Source organism: Lolium rigidum, chromosome 6 (assembly GCF_022539505.1).
Source record: "Lolium rigidum isolate FL_2022 chromosome 6, APGP_CSIRO_Lrig_0.1, whole genome shotgun sequence".
Taxonomy (NCBI): Eukaryota; Viridiplantae; Streptophyta; class Magnoliopsida; order Poales; family Poaceae; genus Lolium; species Lolium rigidum.
Window position 1 is genome coordinate 359,425,520 of NC_061513.1, and position 24,209 is coordinate 359,449,728.

Consider the following 24,209-nt stretch of genomic DNA (forward strand, 5'->3'; position numbering starts at 1 on the left):
CCGAGGCGGCCAGACCACCCCTTGGTGCAGCCAAGGCTTGGCCCGCGCCAATGGTGGGTGTGGGCCCCTCATGGCCCCCCTCCGTCTCGTCTTCTGGCTCCGGGGTCTTCAGGTGAAATATTAGTTTTTCTATATTTTCCGGGAATTTTCCCAAAAGTTAGATTTCTGCATAAAAACAAGATACCAGAGTAATTCTGCTGAAAACAACGTTAGTCCGCATTAGTTGTATTCAAAACACACAAGATAGAGGGCAAATAATGGCAAAAGTGTTTGGGAAAGTGGATATGTTTTGGACGTATCAATAGGGGCAGTGGATGGGGCTTGGGAGCTGCTGGCTTCGTCGTCGCGTCGGAGGGAGCAGAAGATTGAAACGGAGGCATCACAGACTCGCAGGGAAATTGGGATGGGAGAGGCGGAAGGAGTCTTTTGGGGAGAGGGGAAAATAGAGCTAACCGATAGAATACGAGGTTGTTTTTGCAAATAGGACCATCCGACACTTTTTCTGGATCGGAGGGAGTAGTTTCCATGATATTTTACAAGCAATTATTGTTATCTATAGTAAGCACTAGAAAATGGAATTTCCCACAATCAGTTGCCATATTATTTTCTATATGTTGTGAGGTTGTTTCGTAGTAAACTGCTAAGATTTTCCTATAGGTTACCAATATAGTTGTGTGGGGAAAATGCACGATGCTATTTACAAGTAGTTGCCATATTATTTCCTCTATATTGAGAGCTTCTTCCCTACTAATATGTTGGGATGTTTTATATAGTTTGCAAAAAAGAAGGGAAAATTGAAGTTACCATGTTATCTACAAGCAATTGCCAGATTATTTCATATATCTTGCATGGTTTTTATAAAGTAACAAATTGCCAAGATCTATCCTAGAGCTTTCCATGTTCTTTACTACTTAAGTGTCGTAATCATTACTAGAACTTGCTCCAGTTTTTATACTAACTTATGCTAACACTAGCTAACATATAGTCTTTCAGATTTGGTTTCTGCCCATAATAATGAAGTTTCCAAGGGTGGGTATGTTGGCAATGTAGGCACAAAGATGACACTAACATCAGGAGGTTGTGTCCACACCTCAGCCGCCTTATGCTTAAATGAGATTCGATACTTTGGAGGAAGCGGAGATGCACTACACGATTTATGCATGGACGGAAGATTTTGGCATACATTATATTTGCAAGAGAAAAATCTAAAGTTATATGAGAAATCATAAGAGCAAATATTTTCTAACATAAAGCATGGCACCATGCAAAAGAAAAGAAGGACACTTAGAACCCTAATATAGGAACAAGAGTCCAAGCACAAGGACTAAGTATCCCACATGCATGTTAATAAAGTAAAGGGATGGAAGTTGGCTTGTGACGGAGTTTATTGATAACCACAAGCTCCCGTTCATTAGGAAATGGTCATTGATTGGGTTTCTACGGTCGCAGAGAGACATACCACGAGATGACTATGACTTCATTAAGGTGATGCATTGAGTAAACATGGAAAATAGCAAGATGATGTAGGTTATGGCAACAACGTATGACTATCTAGAAGGGATGCCTTACACTCCAAAGGAAATGGCCAACTTCGGAGCAACACTTGAACCTAAGACAGGTTCACATATGCAAGGCACGATAATGTAGTTGATGGCGCAATATAAATATTTCTATTACACGCTTAAGCTCCATGATGATATAATACATGTTAGGATATGCAAGACAATGTTCACCCTCAATATGTACCTCCGCCAATGGAGTAAGCCAAGATTAATGTGGATAGAACTTTTGATCAAAACACTCATGTCGGTGTTTTTGGTCTGGTGTGGCTCATGGCTGTAGATGTAAAGTACTGCTAGATGCATCTATCCCGAGTGAGCAATGTCATAGTTCAGAAGAAGTTGATGGCTTATTGTGCCTAGATGTCATCAAGAAACATGTTGATCGTGCGACAATTACCATAATTATCGAGCCGTACAATGATACACTAGTGCACAACTTGAAGAAGTATGAGGAGAATAGATCCCTATCACGTCACCAGTACGAGATTCGGAGACTAGCGATGAAACTCCAACAACAAAGGTTCTAGCACTATCTGAGGGGGTTAATATGGTAGCTCATGAGCTTGCGCAGGTTGATACTAGGAGTGCGAAGAGGTCCATCTCACCACCTATTATTTTTAAGATAATTGTTTGATTGATGAAATCCCCTTTTCATCGCAAAAAATATGGAAAATTCTAACTTATTTATACTAAGTTTATATACTGCGTTAGTTTATCTCTTTACTAAATATATGTGTTTGCACTGATACTCATTCAGCTTATAGTTTTAACAAACATTTTCTAGTTGTAGCTGCCATGCCAGTATGTATTAAATTGTAAGACAAAACTAATATTTATTTCTATACAATTCCAATTTCTTGCATTTAGAAAATACTCGTATAAAAAATCTAATTTTTTTTCACACGAACCATGATAGATTTTTTAAATCTTGTCTAAAAAATGTGAGAATGGAACTTTTATCATTCCCGCAACAATTTGTTGGATACTTCCAATGTGTTTATAAGTATATGATTCCCTTTGTTATCTTCAAATATATATTGGTTGATAGTTCTAGCGTGTTTGGGTCTAGAAAATATCTTGAGATAGATTTTGCACACATATGCACAACCATACATGTTCCCTTAATGATATGATCACACCTAAATGGGTCCCTCATATTGGTATATCCGGTATGGCCTAAATAAAAGACCCATGAAGATCTCATCGGTGAATCAAGAGTTAACGTGTGAAGCATCTGATGGCCCGTGGACTCAACGTGTATAACAAGAACAAGGCATTTGATTGTCGCGACATGGACCTAATCTCCTAGCTGTTTTGGTCTTCTGGTGCTCCTTTTTAGCTTGTTGGATGCATCTTGAAAATTCTGAAGCATGCAATTTGACATTACCTTTTTTCGAGTTTCGTAGCTCCTGAAAAGTCAAAAACATTGAAAAGGTGTATTTATACCTCCAAGAGTAAAATACCAAATAAATGGGAACTTTATGAAACTCCCCGAAATCAATGTAAAACAAGTAGGAAACACCATATAGCATTCAAATATCATATAATACCGTATCAATGTCACAAAAGTTCATGGATACATTTTCATTACATCGACATCTTGAAGCTTAACATATCTTCATCCTCGAGCATAAAGGTGATAAAACAACATGGACCTTGGTGTTCTAGAATTTAGTTTTATATCTTCATGAAAATTGATGCTATTGTGTAGAACATGTGTATTAGGAAGAAACAAAAAATCCAAGAAAGTCATGAAGTTTTAGTTTTCATATACACAAGATCATATCCAATACTATAAGTGGCCAGGTGAGCTGCGGAGTGGGCGCGAGGAGGCAGGCAGTTTGGCGGCTTGGCTGCGGTGAACTGCGAGCACAGGGAGCGGAGGTGGACCCGACGGTCGGTGGCCAGGCGCGGTCCGCAGGGAATCAAGCGTTGACCCAAAACGAAATAGGAACTATTCTTCCTCTCTCCACCAAAACGAACGGAAATTACTCAGATTTGAGTCAAATTGGACGAAATCGAAGGGGAAAACATGGGGAATTAGTAGATCAGCACCAACAACATCAGATCTATGGATCAAAACAACAAAAAACTTAACAAATCCAGAGATCAAATTTCGAGCTATTTTTTGGGAAAAAAATTTGGGGCAAAAATCGAAAGGATGGGGTCAAATTCGTGGCAGCCTAGAGCTCTGATACCATATGATGCAGGCTAAGCCTCGATGTGTGGTCCGATCTCACGAATTGAGCAAGGGGAAAGCGGGGGAGAGGAAGAACACGACGAAGAACACGATGAACACACACAAAATACTACCCGATACAATTCCAGTTTGATCTCAGCAGCCCGAACCACCGTTTCGATAGAATCTCTCTGGAAGAGACATGAGGTAGAAATAGAATTCCCGAGAGAGAGATCGGTATGCAACCGGTAGAATCACTAGTATGAGAGACCGTAGTAGAATCATACGAGTGAGAGACCGATCACATAAAGATGCCTTGATACAACTTGGTAGTGATTAGCTACTAAGGGGTGTTCTTGATCCCAAATGGGAAGTCCTAAGCCAATTCATCTCAATTGTATCCTAGTCCTAATGAAGCGGGAGGTGGGAGCCTATATATATAGGGAGCCACTAAGTACAGGTAGTTTAGGTATACAAGAGGGTACATGGGCCTTGGCCCTAATTGACTTATGGATGGCGCTTCACTTAGTCCAGAGACTCTCATGTATGTAGGTTGGAGACTCCGGTCTTGATCTTCATGGGCCGGAGACTCCGGTGTGAGTCGGCGAGGCCGGAGACTCCGGTGTAGCTGCGCCTGTAGCTTCTTACATGCTTCCACGAGTAGGGGAATTCACCCCATCGCCTTAATACTTCCCGTGGCGAAGGAGGTCACATCCCACGAAGGCGAGGATGAGTTCCATCTAGGCCAGAGCAGTCAAACTTATGATGCTGGAGGTAACAGTTTCCAATCTGGACAGAGTAGTCATGCAACATGTGGACATGATGGTAGTGGCGAGGTTGATAGCGAGGAAGCAGAAGAGAAGATGCAGAACATGATGGACGAGGAAAACCAGGATGGACTGGAGGATGAGCTTGATTCCGATCAATTCGGTGAATTCGATAATTCAGATGAAGATGAGAATGAGGAGGATGTTCTGATCCCCTCTTCGTGGAGCCAGGATTTGAACTTCATGCAAAACTTATCAGAGAAGTCTTCTAGTCTCCTTCACCTTCGCAAGATCGCCGCACCAGCAACGCTCCGCTCGAATGCCTGGGGGCAAGCTTGCATCCTTCTTCTTCCTCGGCCTCTAGTCCTGGTTCGAGCAGGGCACACTCATGGCAGCAAAACAATTGCGGTTCGAAACAATCTTGCGGTTCAGTTCTTTTTATAGAGAGCCGCCAAGAATAATTGGCGGGAAAGAGGGGTGACGGCAACAGGTTGGCGGGGCAAAAAATCATGGACGCGTAGCCTGACGAAACCAGTCGGGTTAAGTATGCCTGATTGCCTCCAATCGGGTTAGTGGACCCCATCTACTGGAATCGGCAAGAGCGGCAGGTGACCCACAGAATCTGAAGGATTCGGGTTTGGCTACCCGACTGCCACTAATCGGGTTCGGCTTCCCCGATGCCCTCTAACCGGGGTACTATTCCTTGACGGTGTATTATTTGCTCAAAATTTTGAAATCAAGTATTATTTTTGGAAATAATAAATGTTTTATATATAAAAAATCGCTAGCGAATCAGACGAAGCAGCTGCGCGCTGCCTCAGTGAAAATACGGCGGGTCCCTCATGGGCCTTGGCTTGCCAAGCTGTCACCGGCGCCGGGCCCCGCCTATCGTTTCGTCCCCCCAACGCTGCGGATAAAGAAAACGGGAGCGCAGCGCACCGCCACGCCTTCGTCTCTCCCCCTGCTCCTCCTCCGGCCATACACCGGCCACGGCGAGGCTCAGGCGGCGGCGTCGTCCGCGGCAGCGAATGAGGTACCTAGCCAAGCCTTGTCGTTGAGTTCCTGCTGCTGGGACTGGGAGTGTGCATAGATTTTCTACCTCTTGTGTTTTGCCCAATTACGTCGTGGAGTCGGCGGGGGACGAGCTCGGAGCAGCGGCGCGTGCTTCTCGCCCTTCTCCTCTGCTTGGTTGGTACAAGACGAACCTCTCGAGCTCCTCCGCCCTCGCTGAATTCCCTGGCCGGAGAACGGATAAGAGGAACAAAGCAAGGAGAGGGGCGCGTGTTACTGGTTCGATGAGCGCTTACCTGCTGATACTAACTAAACCTGTTTAAGCAAAATTGACTGCAATTTATGTGTTACTCCCTCTTCCTGCGTTCTGACGAAAAGCTGTGTATCGCATCCTTGTGTATTTTCACTTCATGACATCCCCTCAATATAGTTACACAATATTTTTTCCAAACGATATAGTTACACAATATAGTTACAGTAACACTGAATGTAGAGCAAGTAATGTGCTCGTGCCCTCTGTTTTTGTTGGAGTACTAGACTACTGTGTTGGAAAAAATTCCTCTGAATTATGGCACCTTAATCCTGACACTGCTGGCCAGGTTGAGGAGCTATCTTGTATGAACAATCATATAGCGGTACAATGGTAGAAACCCCTATACATCTGGCCTCAACTTCGAACAACACAGGCAAGACCAGAAACAAAGGAGAACAGCTGAATGGATCTGCTTCCATGGTAAGCGAATTTGGCGATCTTTGTGTAAACGTAAGAGAGATCCAGTTGTTTTTTCAGTGACTTCTGCGGTTAGCGATCTCAAACGAGTCAAGGAGTTCCTTTTGTGTGTTCCAGGAGGAGGAGAAGCAGGAAGTCGACGGCGGCGCCGTGCAGCCAGCACCAAGCGCGTGCACGACGTGCGCCAAGGGGCACGCGTGCCAGGCAGTGATCAGCCGGACGCGGGAGATGCGAGCACTGATCGACGCGAAGAAGCCGCACCAGGTGCAGGCCGCGTTCGAGCACCTCGCCGACGAGGGCCACCGGCCGTCCCTGGTGACGTACACCACCCTGCTCTCCGCGGTGACCAGCCAGCGCACGTTCGAGTCCATCCCGTCGCTGCTCGCCGACATCGACGCCGCCGGGCTGCGTCCGGACCCCATCTTCTTCAACGCGCTGATCAACGCCTTCGTGGAGGCCGGGCGGATGGGCGAGGCCACCAGCACCTTCTGGAAGATGAGCCGGCACCACCCGGGGTGCCGCCCCACCATCAGCACCTTCAACACGCTCATCAAGGGCTTCGGCATCGCCGGCCGGCCCGAGGAGTCGCAGCGCATCTTCGACATGATGGCCGGCGGCGCCGGCGATGGGGTCGTCGCGTCGACGGTGAGGCCGAACCTGACCACGTACAACATCCTGGTGAAGGCGTGGTGCGACCACCGGAGGCTGGAGGAGGCGTGGGGCGTGGTGGGCAGGATGCGGGCGCGCGGCGTGGAGCCCGACGTGGTCACCTACAACACCGTCGCCAGCGCCTACGCCAAGAACGACGAGACGTGGCGGGCGGAGGAGCTCGTGGTGGAGATGATGCGTGCCAGGCTGCGCACCAGCGAGCGCACCTGGGGCATCATCGTCGGCGGCTACTGCAGGGAGGGCAGGCTGGAGGAGGCGCTCCGGTGCGTCCGGCAGATGAAAGAGGCCGGCGTCCTACCCAACGTCATCGTCTTCAACACCCTCCTCAAGGGCTTCCTCGACGCCAACGACATGGCCGCCGTCGACGACGTACGACGACACCTCACAGCTCCGTGATCATACAACACCTCCATTACACACTGATGATTGCTGAATCGCATACATTTTGATGGGGTGCAGGTTCTTGGGCTGATGGAGCAGTTCGGCATCAAGCCGGACATCGTCACCTACAGCCACCAGCTGAACGCGTTCAGCTCACTGGGGCACATGGCGAAATGCAACAAGGTGTTCGACAGGATGGTGGAGGCCGGGGTCGAGCCGGACCCGCAGGTATACAGCATCCTCGCCAAGGGCTACGTCCGCGCGCAGCAGCCCGGCAAGGCGGAGGAGCTCCTGCAGCGGATGTGCCGCATCGGCGTCCGCCCCAACGTCGTCACCTTCACCACCGTCATCAGCGGCTGGTGCAGCGTCGCCGACATGGACAACGCCACCAAGGTCTACCGGAAGATGCGCGACGCCGGCGTGCGCCCAAACCTCAGGACGTTCGAGACGCTCATCTGGGGATACAGCGAGCAGAAGCAGCCGTGGAAGGCCCAGGAGGTGCTCCAGATGATGCAGGAGGCCGGCGTCAGGCCCAAGCAGAGCACCCACAGCCTCGTCGCCGATGCGTGGAAGGCCGTCGGCCTGACCGAGAACGGCAATCGTGCGCCTGGCTCCCCTGATGATCGTCTCCGCCACAACGCCAACGAGCCAAACCATCATTCGGATGAAGACGATGATGGCAAGCTGCAAAGATCGGGAACTACTAATGAGCATGCAAGGAATGATCATCCATCACATTCCAGTTTCCTGCAGGTGACAAGCGCGCTAGGGACAGGCAAGGCTGGACAGTTCGCATCAGCATTGCCGCTCCAACGATCATGTCAGCTCCGAATGCGATCGTCAGGGTTTTGCAGGAATCTATGGCAGAAGCAGGGTGGGTTGTACAGTCAGGGCATCAGCTCATTCAAGATCATGGTGTTCCTCAGCTAAGAGGCCATGCTCTGTTGTCAAGCATATGTACACTGGTGTAAAACACAATTCTTCCCCCCAATCTCCTGACCGTAGATGCTGGTCATTTTTGTATGATTCTGCAGATACATTGGTCTTCTGCTTCTGCAGGCACTCGATTCAGATGTTGTCTCCTCGTTTTGTGACAGGAGGATCAAATTATATGTGATGTATTAGTGATGCCAACAGAATGCTATCATCAGATGTTGATTATTAATCAGATGGTTCTCTTGTCATGAACAACCTCAAGAATCTACACGATCAGAACCTTTCATTACCCAGGAAATCTCAAGGCAAAACCTAAGTGTAACTGCAAGCACTCTGGGTGAACCTGATGGGCCTGTCGCTGCGAGAGCTCACGACGACCGGGCATTGCACACGCCTCTCGTGTGTGACCCTGACAAGCCTGCCGATGACATACCCTCTGGTGTTCACCACCAAGTCCAGCGTCAGCGGCACCGTGTCTCCGGTGTCGGAGAACGTAGCCCCGGCTCCGTAGAGAGGGGTCTTATCGCCGTGCAGGATCACCGAGGCGACATGTCGGCTCGCCTTGGGCTGGTAGAACTTCTCCAACTGCAGAGCACAGAAGCAGGATGCATTATACATTGTGAAGACATTTCAGAAAGGGGAATTTGTTTTTCTGATGTTCTTGAGGTGCTACACTACCTGACCGTTGGCTATGGGTATCTGTGAGTACATGAGCTGGATCGAGGTCGAAGAGACATGAATGCCGAACATGGTGGAAGGGTTTTCGACGTCGATCTTGAGCGAGCACTTCACGGTGACCAGCTTCGTCGGCACCCCGGTGCGGTCCACGCCTTCGCCGGCGTAGAAGTTCTCCACCGTCAAGCTCTGCAGAGAACACGTGAGGAAACTTTCAGTACGTTACAACAGGAGCCGGATACACACATTAGTCTAGTTTCAGAAAGTTCAATGGAGGTCAATGTACCTTGACGACGACAGTGGGCTTGTAGCGCCGGGCAGCGCCCCAGACGACGAGGCAGACGAGAGTGAACGCCATGACCAGAACCGAGAACCAGAAGGCGACGACGCATCCCCTGGAGACCTCTCCCTCGTCGTCGTCGTCGTACTCGCCGTCGTCCTCGTCGATCACGTCGACCTCGTGCCACCCCTTGCCGTGCCCGCGGGGCCGCTTACGGGAGGCGGCCTTGCCGCCGCCGCCACCCCCGGACGGCGACCTGAGCAGCGGCCCGGAGAATCGGCTGGCGGAGGAGGCCCTGGAGTGCGGGCCGAGGGAGGACTGGTGCGACGGCGACTCGAGCGGGCTGCTGTACACGGGCGTCGCCTGCGTCGACGACGACTTGTCGCCGTCGTCCCGGGAGTCGCGCGACGGGCTCACCACGTAGTAGGCGGACATCTTCGGGGACCGGGACGGGGATGTCGTCGCCAGGCTCGTCACGTCCGAGTCCGATGTCGTGTGCTTCATCGTCACGCGCTGGAGCTTGGAGTTGGACGGAGATGAGGGAGGACTCAATTCTTGCTGAAACTGGCCTGAAATGCTTGCAGAGGAATGAGAGTAAGCAGTCATATGAAGATTGCAAGTACAGTACGTAGCTTTGACGAGGAAAGGAAAGTAATGGAAAACGCTTGTGGAAAGAATTGCAATAATTTATGACCAATTAACTAATTATTAAGGGTACATATATTGATTGAGGAGCGGACCGAAATCTAGACCAGAATATTTGTGAATTAATTAGCAAGCACAGAGAAATCATAAACCGGCACAATTACATCAGCATATCGCCAAAGATCAAAGAGGACGAGTTTTTATAGAACTTCTACAACTTCTAAATTAACTGTTACTACTCCACTATCAAAGTTCTGAAGAAGGTTTGCGGTGATCCGCTGCACAAACAGAAGATCGAAATTCAGAAAGGAGTGAAAGATCAATGCGCTGAATTTTCAGGCAAAATTCAGGAAGGAGTGAAAGAAAAACAACATGGGAGACACGGCAGCAGGGCATCGTCGTCTATGGCAAGTAGTAAATCACAGCGTAGGAATCGAAATGAAGGATCCGATTAGGTCTTCCACCACGATCTCAGCCGCAATTGAATCAAACGATGGATGGAAAGACGAATTTTCTTTGGAAATACGAGACGCGGACAGGATCGACAATCTCATCATGATAAACCCGATCGAATCCGTCGTGTCTCCGGAAACGAACAAGATCAATGCGCCCTCCCGCGAGAAAGCAAGCCAAGGGAGAAGAGTCTTGGATTAATTGGTCGGAATACTCGCCTGTTGTCCGCCGCGCGTAGCCCACGTAGAACGGCGGTAGAAGCGGCGGCGCGCGGAAGGTGCAGCGAGTGACTGCCGGTGGCGGTGGGAGGCCGGACAAGAACTCGGGCTCGACTCATGCAGTCCCGCCGCGCGGTCCACCTTGAAGACCACGAAGCGCGCGGACCCTTACACATGGGCCCTCCGGGGCTGGAGACAGCATCTTATGCTAGCTTTCAAAAAAAAAACTTGTTAATTGTCATTATCTAGACACATTTAATTCCTTATATATCCATATTAATAACAATTATTTTAAATTAGAGTGAGTACAATGGTTGATAAGATAGTCTTATGCTAGTTGTCGCATATGTGGTTACACAAGAAAACGTGTATTATACGATGATTATCTCTTAGTGTTTGTCTCGAGCAATATTTGTTTGCACGCTCCTTAAACCGTCGCATCACTACAAATAAACTACTCGTCTAAACATGTTGACTAACATAAGACATCTCGCACATATCTTAGCTTGCTTAGTAAGAGATTATCTCTTATATAACAATTAACATAGACGAGTACTTATTTTCTCGTTTCTCTCTTCTCTAACTCAACAATTATCGTACATGATATTGATAAGATATAATCATTATACATCTTATTGTAGAATACATTCTTTTACAAGATGAACAAGTGGGTCCAAATCAGCAGGTTCATACGAAGTGTTCGATGCATGATATGTGTCTCAGAGCATGTACAATAATTTTATCTTAGCAATCGAGGGTAACAAAAATGCACTGTGATTTCTCAGATACTGATACTCCTTGTCTTGCTGTCATGTTCGCATAACTATAGTTCTGATTGTGTTTGAAGTTTGCTTCCTCTCTTATACAATTGCATGTAAATTTTACTGCGTATCTAGATTCCCAAGTTACACTTGCACATGGATGAAACTGAACATGAAGAAATACATTGGCCTATGCACAGGGATGAACTGCCTGGTGGATTTTCTCAGCTCTGAATTAATAAAATCGAAATTGCTAAGTTACTCATATACTATTGCAAAAATAGTGTTATATTCATATTTTTTTCGATATCCGGTTTGGTTCATGATATGCATTTCTTGAATTGTGTTATCACCTTCTGAGTTGGCATTGCTAGTCATTTATTGACCATTTTTCTATATCCAAATTTTGTACATCCATTTTGTAATGGCTATTTAGTAATTGTTTCATGTGAATTAGTCTTTTATTGTTTTTTATTCCTCTACTTGTTGGCATTGCTACTCTCACTACTAGGAAAACCATTATAGATAGGAATGTATTTTGTGGCGCACCTAAAAGTGTGTGCTCCACAAAATTATTTCTGTGGCGCACCAAAAAAATATGCTCCACGGACATTTCTAATTTTTGTGGCGCATGTATGACTGGTGCGCCACAGGACTTTGCCTTTCGGTGGTGCATGTGGACGGATGCGCCACAAAATCTCCATGGGGCCCATGCGGGGTCCAGCACATGGGCGAAGGAAATTATGTGGCGTATTTGCCCACATGCGCCACAAAAAGTCAAAATTCTATTGCGCATGTTGGTACATGCGCCACAGAATTCCTTGTGGGGGCCACCACTGACTTTACGAGGCCACAATTATGTGGCGCATATGGCAATATGCGCCACAAAAGTCCAAATTTCTGTGGCGCATATTGGCATATGGGTCACAAAATGTGTAGGGTTTTTTTTCTCCCCACGCAACTCCTGTCCTTTTTAGCTCTGTAAAATAGAAAAGAAATAGATAGAAATTTCAAAAAATAAAATCATTCGAGGTGCCCGTGTATTATGTCGTCTAGTAACTGAGAATTAACAAACATAAATTTCGAGTTTTTTGCAAAATTGCGTTGCAAAATCATCAAACTGGATTTGTGGTTGCATACGAACTCGAAAAAAAACACAATATATCAAAATGACCGGGAGAAAATTCTACATCCGAATTCACCCAGGTTTACCCGTGATAAGGTATTAACTTATCAATTCCTTTGCCGGCGTGCGCGAGCAGCAGCACCTGGTGACCGCGAGCAACAGCTGCTGCCAGCGACCGTGAGCAGCTGCTGCTACCAGCGACCGTGAGCAGCAGCCGCCGGTGGGGTAGGCTTTCTCTTCTTTGCCGACAAGCCCGAGGCTCTGCCCGCTGAGCATTTCTTTCTCCTCTTATATACTGTGGGGATTTTGAAATCGATCTAGGGTTTCTATGAACATTTCTTCCCGAAAACATGAGATCTACAACCTTGAAAATGCTCTGATACCAATGTTTACTTTGCTAGATCGTCTAGGGTTGATCAATACCGGGTAGGAGTAAAGATAATGTGGGTTTACCTTCTCCCTTGGAGGAGGAACCCGCCGAAGTCAACATGGTGGCGATGGCGACACTGTGTGGTCGAGGGAGAGAGGTAGCGACGAAGGTGGCGGGGCTTCCTGTCGGCACTATGCGAACCCTAATCGGTGGGACATCTCGGTGGGGCGAGTGGCAGCTCAGCGAACCTCGTACTGCGTGCCCCGGCTCCCACCTCTTTATATAGCGCAGGTCACAGGGGCCCACCAACCATAAGAGGGTTGGACGCCCCCGATCAGGGCGCGAGTCAAAGGGCCCGTCGAGCCGTTGGGCTCGATCGGGTGGAGATCAAACTAACATGTTCGAGCCGTTGGGCTCGATCGGGTGGAGATCAAACTAACATGTTTGCCCTGTTGATTGCCATTGCCGTTGCACATCAATCCATGAGATTAGAGATTGTAGGGGATATGGTTATGTGGGGATTTGGGAGGATTGAGTGAAGGTTGGGGTTTTACCCAATCTCTGAAAATCTTGGTGCCGTTGTGTGCCATCTTAAGGGTCAAGCACTTCTTTTTCTTTGGAGAAGGCCATCTCAAGTAGGATCTGGGCAAAGTCCGGAGCTAGGCCCAATGCCGAGCAACCGTGTGCATAGCAACAATTCTTCAGATCACAAGATACCCAGTGGCCCGTTGATGAAGCCCGAACTTGATAGAGTCCCAAAAATGAGAAACTTTATTAATTAACAGGTCTCACAGACTGTTTTCCGACAACAACATATCTGAAACACACGAGAACACGAGACAGAGTCTTGTAAAAATACACTGATATACAACGAACTGAGCCCACCACGCTCACAGTCAGACAACGGGAGTCAGCAGTGGCTTCTTCAGGACATGCGCCTCCAAGTTACCGAGTACCAGGTCCGCCATCGCTTGGCGAGTCTCATGCGTCCCGCTCCCCACATGGGGCACCAGGACGACATTGTCGAGCGTAAAGAGCGCCTCCGGGACGTTGGGCTCATCCTCAAACACGTCGAGGCCTGCCCCGCCGAGGCGCCCCTCGACGAGCGCAGAGACAAGCTCAGGCTCATCGACATGAGGGCCACGTCCGATGTTTATGAGCACGCCCTTGGGACCCAGCGCATCGATCACCTCACGGTTGACAATGTGGCGTGTCTGTTCATTCAGTGGGCAAGCCACCACGAGGACATCGCTGTTTGCTGCCAATTCAACCACACTAGGGTAATAGGTGTAATTGTGGTATTCTTTCTTTGTTCTCTGGTAGTAGTTGACTGGGCAATCAAAGGCCTCCACCCTTGTGGCAATAGCAAGCCCTATCCTGCCCAGCCCAATGATGCCCACTCTTTTCCCACTGAACTGCAAAAGTACATACAAATAACTATGAGAAATTAAGCAGAAGACATTCTTTTTATGTCAGAATACGGAAACCGTGTTAAAGGAAGATTTAAAAAAGAACTTCCAAAACGAAATGGCAACACTGCATACTTCAACCACACAAAAGAGTAGCAGTAACCAACTTCGATAGATTCTGTTAATACATAACTGAAAACGTTTGGAACTGATACTCTTATTCATCATGGTTGATTCCATAACAACCATAGCATGATGTCTTACAGGAAGAATAACATGCCGAGATGGTGCTCCGTTCATAAACTAGACTAGCAAACTCAGAGTTTGGAGTACAGAATGAGGATGCTCCCACATTCGCGAGGACCAGCAGCAATCAGATGACTGGAGTGAGTAACGGCTTGTTCAAAGCATGTGCCTCTAAATTCTGTAGAACTAGGTCAGCCATTGCCTTGCATGTTTCTTCTGTATCACTTCCTACATGGGGGACCAAAACGACATTATCTAAACCAAGAAGCTGCTCTGGAGGAAAGGGCTCATGTTCAAACACATCAAGGCCTGCTGCTCCCAAGCGTTTCTCAAGAAGAGCAGACACAAGCTCAGGTTCATCCACGTGTGCTCCACGGCCAATGTTTATTAGTACACCCTCTGGCCCTAATGCATGGATGACTTCACGACTAACAGTGTGATGGGTTTCTGCATTAAGCGAACATGCCACAATAAGCACGTCACAATTGGCTGCCAGGTCAACAACATTTGTAAAGAACCTGTAGTTTGGAAATGGCTTCTGTGATCTTGAATGATAACTGATCGAGCAATCAAATGCCTCAGCTCTTTTTGCTACAGCTAAACCTATCCTGCCAAGCCCAAGAATAGCAACTCTTTTACCACTGAACTGCAGAAAAATAACAAGAGTCGATTATTTTTTGTCTTTGGGAAAACCGAATCTAATCTTAGGATCACATGCACGATGTACCCAGCTTTTATTCTACCATGGAATGCTAAACCATTACCCTCAACTATTTCATGCTTTTACAAGAGTCATTAAGCTGATACCTCATTATTATAATCAGTAGCAGATCAATCTTGCTAAGTGCATTCTGTCCTTGAGATGGGTCCACCTTTTTTTTTCAAAATGCAGGTGCTAGCGCCGGTCTCTGCACCAACTGATGCACGCCGCCAAAGGTGCAACTTGATATTTTGCATTATCAAGGGGATTGCGCTCATGGAAATTGTCCTCAATAGGTTTCCAGAGACCAGGAAAAGCCTCAGAGACAGAAGCATAGTGCATCATACAATTCACAAAAAAATTCCTAGTATTTGGCTGCTACGAAGCACAACCAGTTGCTTATCCATAAAGTTTGACAACATAACAAAATGTGTTGCAATCGCAATCCTATTTGTACTACTAGGAAGCAATGGTTAGGGAGGAACACATCGTGATTTCCATCGTTTCCTGATCAGCCATCAGTCTTAGTATTAGCAAGGTGGATGGGCCATCGGTCAAGTGGTTGGAGAACAGTGGCACTTTCCTTCCGGTGTGCGTTCAAGACCAGGCGGACACGGTTTATTTCATGGGTTTCGATGCACAGCCTCAGACCCTTCTCCTTAATCAAAAGTCGCAGCCCGCTGGGGCTTCTTCCCCTGCTGGTCTCGTTTTTTTAGTACTACCTCTGTCTATTTTTAGATGTTAAAAGTTTGTCTAAATTTGAATGTATCTAGACACTTTTTAGTGCATAGATACATTCGAATTTAGACGAATGTTCCGACATCTATTAATAGACGGAGGGAGTATTAGCGTCCAAGTTACAGCGCAATATGGAGCTAAGCAACAACAAACAACCTCCAGAGCTCTGTGAATATATCCAAAAAAGAACCAACAATCCCTAACCTAGTAAGACGTTGATATCATAGGAGAGAAAGTAGGAAGACCCCTAGAAAAATCCCTTCAACTACAGCACTAAAATTATCTGATCCTCTAGATCTTATATTTCAGTTTTCTCGTGCAAGCATATAGCTCGAGGAGGTCAACGTTTACCAGGTATAGGTAGTCTAAATTTTAGTCAAACAGGTTGCCTTGCACTGTCGAATCAAACCCACCAGCCAAGCTTGTGCAAATATGCCTTAAAGCAACCGATCCTACCACAATTATATTGTTCACAAATTGTATAAAAGGAAGAGTCAAATGTACTAACTACCAACCAAATTTCAGGAAGATAACCAGGGCCCAATAAAGTTTAACTACTTCTCCTTTCCACCCCTCCTAGATTTCGCTCTCGAATTCATCCTCTGTACTGCATCTTCTCGTTTCCCGTAGTTATTTTCTCCGAAATGCCCGCTGCTCTGTTGTCTAATGAATCCTCAATCAAGTTATTGTCGTATCTTGTTTTGACCGAAACTAAGTAGACACCCAAGTGTACAAAACCAAAGTGCTGTGAAGCGAAGTTTGAAGTAGCCAATTAATCAGGCGTTACTAAGCAATAGCAATACGCGGCACTGGTCACTAAGAGGTTACTGAACTGAAGAGCGGTATAAACGGAAGCATGAGGCATGGGAAACAAAACAAACCCGCGTGGTCAAAGTGTAGTCGCCCTTGGCCTTCCACAGCCCGGCGCGCACGTATCGGTCGGCCTGCGGGATCTTCCTTAACGCGGCGATGGCGAGGCCGACGGCGAGGTCGGCGACGTCGTCGGTGAGGACGTCGGGGGTGTTGGTGACGCGGATCCCGCGGGCGCGGCACTTGGCGAGGTCGACGCGGTCGATGCCGACGGAGAAGGAGGCGACGATCTCGAGCGCCGGCAGCGCGTCGATGAGCGCCGCGTCGGCGTTGTGGCCGGCGTTGCCGACGACGGCGCGGATGGCGGCGGCGTTGGCGCGGAGGAAGGCGGCGCGCGCGTCGGCGCCGGGCGGGGCGTCCCAGAGGCGGATGAGGCGGAAGCGGCGGTCCAGCTCCTGCTCCAGGTACGCGTTCATCGGGTGCAGCAGCAGCACGCCGAGGGACTCCATCGCCGCCGCCGTCGCCGTCGCCGCCGTGGGTTGTGGTGGGTGCGAGGCGGAAGCGGCTGGTCGTTGTGTGGTGGATGGGCTAGTGAGTCCTCCACGTGGCTAAAAGTAATGGTGCGGAAATGGCTGACGATTCGCTGTGGGCCGCAAGCTGCCCATGATCCGGTGACTAATTACGGCCTGCTTTGTTTTAGATCCAGTTATTAAGTCAAAGATTCTTGGGCCAGGCTATCCTAGCTGCCAGCCGGTTGACAGGGAAAAGATCGGCCGCCTTCCTTTTTTTTTTTGAACAGGGGTAGGGTCAGAAGACCCTAGGAGCTGCTAGCATAAAACAGGCGGTGGGTACAAATTGCAGAAAAACCCCTACAGTTCAGGGGATTTCTGGAGAAGGACTGAAAAATTACAGAGACGACCTCAGAAGAAGATTGGGAAAAGCGATCAGGTCCTGGACGCTCTGCACCGCAGAAGGAAAACGCCGTCGAGTTGCTCCGCCGGATGAACACCGGCGTTGGGGACGAACTAGTCGGCCCTGCGCCGTGGCGGAAGCGGTGGTTCTTCCCCTTGGACAGCTTGGTCCTTGGGAAGTCAGTTCTCTAGGCGGAGGGCCGCCAATCGGCCAGAAGAAGCAGGGGCGGGGCGGTGACGCCGGCACAAGTCCGCGTCGGTGAGCTCCCCTGGAAGAAAACCGCCTCAGCAACAGCGACGAAGAAGAGGACGCAGCTCCATAGCACCACTTAGGCACACACTTGCAGTGCCGCTTCGAGCACAGGAGAGCAGCTGCATCCATGCCGTCCTCGCCCTCGCCTCCATGGCCGGCCGAGAGGAACGACGCTGATGCGCTACCTCCATAGTAGAAGCAACAGAGATACACCCTCCAAGATGCAACGAGGTTGGCGACGACGTGGTTGTGCTCCTCCTCGCCTCCACGGCCGGCCAGGAGCTCGCTGTCGTCGATGTTCCCCGGCAGGCGCATCCTTTCCCCCTCGCCTCCAAGGCCGGCCAGGAGAAGATGGCGCCCGCCGCTTCCGCGCTGCAGCATGAAGAAGACCGCCGATGGTTTATTGAAGGAAGCGTCGGTCGCCTGCTCCCCTCTCTCCTCCGACCGCCGGAGAAGAAGCAGAAAGCAGATCAACCCTAGAGCAGGTGAGATCCAGGCGGCAAGATCTCGCCCGTCGCTTCCACTACCGGGCAACCAGCCCACTACCGGCAGGCTGCCGCTAAAACTATCTACCCTATCTACTCCGGCGCCATCTCCCCTCCAACTCCGGCCGGCTACTGCGGCGGAGGAGGAGGAGGAGAGGCCGGCGAGAGAAAAGGGGCTCAGGTACTGTAGTGCGAGGAGAGCGAGATGGGGGGGGGGAATGCGTGACCGTATCGGCCGCCTTCCTCCTCGCCACGTTCCATCTGCGACCATCTCACTATTTGTTGTTTGCAATATGATTGCAACAAATCTTCTTGTGATCCCATAAGAATCATCCAAATCCATCAAAACACTACTAATATACGCCAGCGAAAAACCATGGGCAAGCAAAGCAAATCTCTATTTGCCGCAAAAAAAAAACACTTCAAAAAGTGTGTAGCAACATGCAACATATGTGACCAAAAAAAAAGTGTATCCATGCTCGAAACACCCTCATCAACAACCAAAAAAAAGTCCCCAGAAATCACTAACCTCCACCATTAATCATCAACGTGCCACCCTTCACCCATCTAGGTTCGTCGTCCACGAACTCGGCTCGTCACAGCTAGATCACACAATCTTTGGCCGTCGTTCCAACACCTATCAAAGCTTGGTGAGGCGGATTTGAGCTACACCGAATATATCCATGCTGATTTGGAGGAGCTTGCATGAGAGAAGGAAACACTATGGGAAATGGAGGAGCTCAGGTGATGAAGGTGTTGGGAGCATGCGTTCCAAGGAAAGGAGACGAGAGGAGAAGGAGAAGTAGCCCCATGGGAAACACGAGAGAGAACACACGAGAAGAGGGGAGAAGGCGTGAATGAGGGACGAAGCGCTTTCTCCCTTCAAGAGCTATTGATCTTATCACGCAGTGGGCCGCCAAACCTGAATCATTTTCTATCGAATAAACACTCGTCTTTGCCTCCCTTTGCTAAGTCTTGGTCAACTGAGTTTTTTAAGTCCATCGATTCATAAAAGCTTGACATCAACTAATTAAATGCAATTTGAACTAAAATGGAGGTAAACTTTTATAAGACTCAAGATGGACTGAGACTTGGATGGAGCCTTTAAATGTAAAGGAGAATTACCTCAAAGGATCTTGTGTTGGAAAGCTATCTCAAAAGATGTTTTTTTATGAAAATATCAAGAAGAGTGAACCTCCAACCTATGCATTCATGGATGGACATGGCTAATGTAAGTTAGAGATGAAAATAAAACATGTTATTATAGAAAGATAAGTTATCACAATTCATCTCTATCAACTAATGCTTGAATGAGCATTTTTCTTAGATAAGAAAATTCACCATGGCATAATACATGTTAGCACCCATTTGTGTCCTCCCATCGACCAAAGTAAGCCGGAACCGTTGAAGCTGAAGAAGCCGAATGGAGTAGTCGGATCTATAAGACGCATCAATCCTTAGGCGGATCCATGGTAACTTTGGTCACAAGGGGGATCCATGACCATCTTGGTTGCAAGGTGGATACATGGCTATTTTTCACTAGGTGGATCCATGGTCAACCTTGTTACTTGGTCGGATCCGTAGCTACCTCAATCCTTAGGCGGCTCCATCACCTTATGCTCACAAAGGAAGAAGGCCAAATGACTTAAGTCGAAATTTGAGCACTCTAGATCGAAGGTGGAAAATTTTCCTACTTGGCTCAGAGGGGGTTGGAAACATCAGGAGTATGAAGAGGATAGCCGGAATGCCTTCAAAATAACCTCATACGAAAAAGTTCCTAACACGAGAGTTGTTCGTATCATCAAAATGTAAAACTTTGGTTTCAGAGTCATCTGGATCCGACTTACCATGCTAACCCCAGAGACCTGACAAGATCCGGATAAACTTTCTGCTTGGCGACGGATTCGACTTCAAGTTGAAGATATGGTCGGAAATGCATCAAGACGGCTCTGGATGAGACAATGCTCAACATGGAACTTGTTCGTATCATTATAATGTACAACTTTGATTTTGACTCCATCCGGATCCAATCTATTGTGTGAACCGCATAGTCTTGACAAGATCCAGGTGACATGCTGCCTGACGGATCCAACCTAAAGTTGAAGATGGATCCGTAAACACCTCAAGACGATCTCAGATGGGAAAGTAATCAACGTAAGAGTTGTTCATCTCTTTGAAACGTACAAATTTTCCTTTTGGAGCATCTCCGTTTGAGTTACGGAGAAATTTCTAGAGCAATGACAAGAAGCAGGACAATGAACATAGTTGTATCCAGATTCTATCCGACTTAGGGTAAATGTAGGAGGAAATTAGAAGTTCTTTTCTTGTACGAAACATGTAAAGAGTTGTCCAAAGCTTACACGGAAATTCCAGCCACCTCATATATATATAGGTGACGGCCGATTGAAAGTAACCAAACAATCAACAAACATCAATACATCTAAATTTTTCCTCATAGCCTTGTTCCTGCTTCCTTTTTCGGCGATTTTGCATAGATTCTGCCTGAGATCGATAACCGAGCTTGGAGCGGTCAAATCCGACCAAGTTCATCCCATGGTCGTTGGAACCTCCGACGAGGATCCTTCTGAGGAACCGCGGCTTCGGGTCTCAAAAGCGCCAGCCGAATTGTCTTGCGTACCGCGCTTCCGGCCAACCTCCTTCGAGGTGAGTTGCGGCGTATCGCCCGCGGCGTCGAGGGTGCACGAGGACGTGCCAGTGTAAGCCGGAATATTTCCACCCTAGCATCAAGGTAGCGGATTTTCGGCCTCAGCCGGAAATTCTAAGATCTTGTATTTAGCCGGAAACTTCCGGGCCTAATAATACAATTGCGCTTGCAATGACCCAAAGATGGGCTTCCTCTTTGATCTTAGCGACCATGGCGATGGGCATGGTGGAAGTGTTTTGAAAACCCATTGCACTTCCCTCATTCAAAATTTCCCACCGCACCGTTAGCATGATAAGAGAGGCCATCGCGTAATTTCTTCATATACCCACTTGAGAGGGTTAAAAGCTCACACCATTCTTTGATTGTGTGTCGATATTTTGCCTCAAGTGTTGAGAAGTAACTCACATAGACCTACCCACGCCTTGAGTGCCCCCCTCCCCTCCCACACACACACATACATCAAAAAAGCTCGTAAGAAACTCTCACGACATCGCCATCTCTTGTGTTGCCCTCAAAGGACTATTTTCTCCTAGTTTTTAGGGTTTTAGTTTGGTGGGGCAGCACTCAGGTGGTGGGGTGGCGTCTTCTCCAATAAAGTCTCCCTGGATTTAGCCCCATCTCGACGGCGACATCGAGAAGCTCGTGGGAGTGGTGCGGTTCTCGAGGATTTCTTCTTGCTAGGGGATCTCCATATCTTCATGGAGCTTCATGAGCGGTTAGTCCTTCTTCTTCGTCTCCGGGACGAATGTGGTCTTCTTGACCCGTTTGGCGATCGACTTCCCGTCCACAACGAACAACATCAACCGTTTTAGGGAGGAGAGGCAGCGACAGCACGCCATCGACACGGTCTAGTGGTTGAAAACGAAGGGCATCTCAAAATTTTCATTGTAATTTTCGTTTTCGTCGAAGTATAAATATACCGCTTGATTTTTTTCTTAATGTGAGGGTTCTATTCGGGGAAAACAAAAGGAGTATTTTCCTCACGTTCGTTGGCTACAAATATCGAAGCTGGAATCCCGAATTCCCGATCGAGCATGTAGCATAAATCCAAAAACTTGTGGCGATGCAAATTCCAAAAAGAAGATGGGCGCAAGTTTGTCTTCCAGCGTCTCACGATTTATGCACTGGTCGACTGAAATATGAAGCACTTGTAGAAGATTATAGTGAGAAAAGAGACGAAGTGACAAACCGACCCGCGTGGTGAGCGTGTAGTCGCCCTTGGCCTTCCAGGAGCCGGCGCGCACGTACCGATCGGCCTGCGGGATCCTCCGCAGCGCGGCGACGGCGAGGCCGACGGCGAGGTCGGCGACGTCGTCGGTGAGGACGCCGGGGGTGTGGGTGACGCGGACCCCCCGCTGGCGGCACTCGGCGAGGTCGACGTGGTCGATGCCGACGGAGAAGGACGAGAAGATCTCCAGGGACGGCAGGGCGTCCAGGAGCGCGGCGTCGACCTTGTGGCCGGGGTATCCCACGACGGCGCGGATGGCGGAGCCGTGGGCGCGGAAGAGGGAGTCCGGCGGGGAGTGCTCCCAGAGGCGGAGGAGGCTGAAGCGGCGGTCCAGCTCCTGCTCCAGGTAGGCGTTCACGGGGTACAGCAGTAGCACTACTAGGGAGTCCATCGCCGGCGTTGCTGCGGTGATCGCGCGCCGAGGGCCGGCGGCCAGGCGGGTGTGGTGGGCTGGTGGCGACGACTACGAGGCCGCGGCTGCCGCAGATTGTTGTGTGCGGTTGTGGCTAAGTCCTCGACGTGGGCAAGTACTAGGTAGTAGGTACTGGCGTCTGGCGGGGAAATGCTGACGCCGGCCGATGCGGGCCGGCCGGCTTAGCTAGCGTCTCTTTCTTAGGCCACTTCTTTTGGACTTGTGGAGGTGCTTCTAGGTTCCAAACAGGTGAAGCCCAAAAGAACTCTCAGGCTTATGATGAGCTTAATTCCACCGAGAAGCGACGCCGTAGTGCAAATCTAGAAACTGCCCAGACCCAGTTTCCCGAGCTTCTCCTTTAGTTGGCCGAATCGGTATGTCAACTTGGCCCCAGAATTGAGAGCATTTTACAGGAGATGCCACCCCGAAGTGCCGGTCACTGAATAACAAAAAGAAAAAAAGCAAAGAAAGCGAAAACAGATCTCTCCCCATCGTCCCGAGCAAAAATTGGGAGAAGCCCCGTTCGCTAGGGTTCCGCCGCCGGACCCGCCGCTCGGCCGCCGCCGGACCCGCCGGCTCCACCGCCGGCCTCTCCGCTCGCATCCGCCCGTCCAGCGCCGCTACCGGACCCTGCCCCTCCGTCGCCACCACTGCTGGCCCGCCGTCGCCATCGTAGCCGGCCCCGCCGCTCCACCGCCGCCGGCCCCGCCGCCGGCCTCTCCGCTCGCATCCGCCCCGTACATCGCCGCGCCGCTACCGGACCTGCCCCTCCGTCGCCACCACCGCTGGCCCGCCGTCGCCATCGTAGCCGGCCCCGCCCCCGCGCCCCCGCAAGCCCGGCAAGCAAGGTCGTCGATCCACCTCCGCCGGTGACACCTTCGGCCAGTCCATGACGACCCCTGTGCCCACGGTAACTACCACTTTCCTTCCAATTTCGGACATCTTTTTGCACCATGAACTGATTCTATTTTGTGGATTGATGTCAGTTTGTTGCTGCTACTTGTGTATGTGTAGTTGTTCATGGCTGTGAGCTAATATCTGTCCATGTGAACTATGATTTAAATTCTGGGCACTTGTGATCTATGCTATGGTTTATTGATGTTGGCATTTACATGTACGAATAAAAAATCTGGGCACTTTTGATGTAAAATCTGTCCATGTACATTGGTTTACTTGATGTTGTTATGCATGTACATTCACGAATATAAATTCTGGTACTGCTACGGTTGACTGATGTTGTTATGCATCTAGATTGGAAAGCCGAAACATGTGAAAGCAAGTTGGGATCCCGTTGCTCACCGTGTTTTTCTTGATTGCTGCATCGAAGAAGTGAACAAAAACAATCGTCCGGTGCAAGTTTTGAATGCAAATGGTTACGCCAATTTGGTTTCAAACTTCAACACGCGCACAAAGAGACAATATGATAAAAAAGCAAATGAAAAATAGATGGGAAACACTTAAAAAAGATTACACTATTTGGAAGGGTTTGCTCCAACATGCATCTGGTCTAGGAAGGGATCCTGTCACTCATACCATTGATGCTAGCGATGATTGGTGGGCACTTGAGATACAGGTAATGATATGCTTCA

At 48.8% G+C, this 24,209-nt stretch overlaps 4 protein-coding genes across 4 annotated transcripts; 2 read left to right on the forward strand and 2 right to left on the reverse strand.

Annotated features, from left to right (window-relative positions):
* Nucleotides 1-6,135: 6,135 nt before the first annotated feature.
* Nucleotides 6,136-8,433, forward strand: LOC124659272 (pentatricopeptide repeat-containing protein At5g25630-like). Its single transcript, XM_047197194.1, has 3 exons — nt 6,136-6,252; nt 6,367-7,287; nt 7,378-8,433. Exons 1-3 carry the CDS (start codon nt 6,160-6,162, stop codon nt 8,227-8,229), a joined length of 1,866 nt encoding a protein of 621 aa, XP_047053150.1. The 5' UTR covers nt 6,136-6,159; the 3' UTR covers nt 8,230-8,433.
* Nucleotides 8,434-8,460: 27 nt separating this feature from the next.
* Nucleotides 8,461-9,694, reverse strand: LOC124659274. The gene is made up of 3 exons (XM_047197196.1): nt 9,197-9,694; nt 8,914-9,099; nt 8,461-8,820 (listed from the first exon to the last, which is right to left on the reverse strand). Exons 1-3 carry the CDS (start codon nt 9,692-9,694, stop codon nt 8,548-8,550), a joined length of 957 nt encoding a protein of 318 aa, XP_047053152.1. The 3' UTR covers nt 8,461-8,547.
* Nucleotides 9,695-9,726: 32 nt separating this feature from the next.
* On the forward strand, nt 9,727-14,214 carry LOC124665025. Its single transcript, XM_047202421.1, is given in 3 exon segments — nt 9,727-9,809; nt 13,660-13,925; nt 13,928-14,214. Coding segments are annotated over 3 exon segments (636 nt in total).
* Nucleotides 14,215-14,527: 313 nt separating this feature from the next.
* On the reverse strand, nt 14,528-17,199 carry LOC124659273 (glyoxylate/hydroxypyruvate/pyruvate reductase 2KGR-like). Its single transcript, XM_047197195.1, has 2 exons — nt 16,738-17,199; nt 14,528-15,064 (listed from the first exon to the last, which is right to left on the reverse strand). The coding sequence occupies exons 1-2, from the start codon at nt 17,173-17,175 to the stop codon at nt 14,546-14,548; spliced, it is 957 nt and encodes a 318-aa protein (XP_047053151.1). The 5' UTR covers nt 17,176-17,199; the 3' UTR covers nt 14,528-14,545.
* Nucleotides 17,200-24,209: the final 7,010 nt, after the last annotated feature.

Excerpts from the sequence above, each read along its gene's own strand:
- LOC124659272 (XM_047197194.1), top strand. The coding sequence starts at position 6,160 with ATGGTAGAAACCCCTATACATCTGGCCTCAACTTCGAACAACACAGGC. Across the intron at positions 6,253-6,366 it reads TGAATGGATCTGCTTCCATG|GAGGAGGAGAAGCAGGAAGT; the intron begins GTAAGCGAATTT and ends TGTGTGTTCCAG. Across the intron at positions 7,288-7,377 it reads ACATGGCCGCCGTCGACGAC|GTTCTTGGGCTGATGGAGCA; the intron begins GTACGACGACAC and ends GATGGGGTGCAG.
- LOC124659274 (XM_047197196.1), bottom strand. The coding sequence starts at position 9,694 with ATGAAGCACACGACATCGGACTCGGACGTGACGAGCCTGGCGACGACA. Across the intron at positions 9,100-9,196 it reads AGCCCACTGTCGTCGTCAAG|AGCTTGACGGTGGAGAACTT; the intron begins GTACATTGACCT and ends TGTTCTCTGCAG. Across the intron at positions 8,821-8,913 it reads TACCCATAGCCAACGGTCAG|TTGGAGAAGTTCTACCAGCC; the intron begins GTAGTGTAGCAC and ends TGTGCTCTGCAG.
- LOC124659273 (XM_047197195.1), bottom strand. The coding sequence starts at position 17,175 with ATGGAGTCCCTCGGCGTGCTGCTGCTGCACCCGATGAACGCGTACCTG. Across the intron at positions 15,065-16,737 it reads ACTACACTTTGACCACGCGG|TTCAGTGGTAAAAGAGTTGC; the intron begins GTTTGTTTTGTT and ends ATTTTTCTGCAG.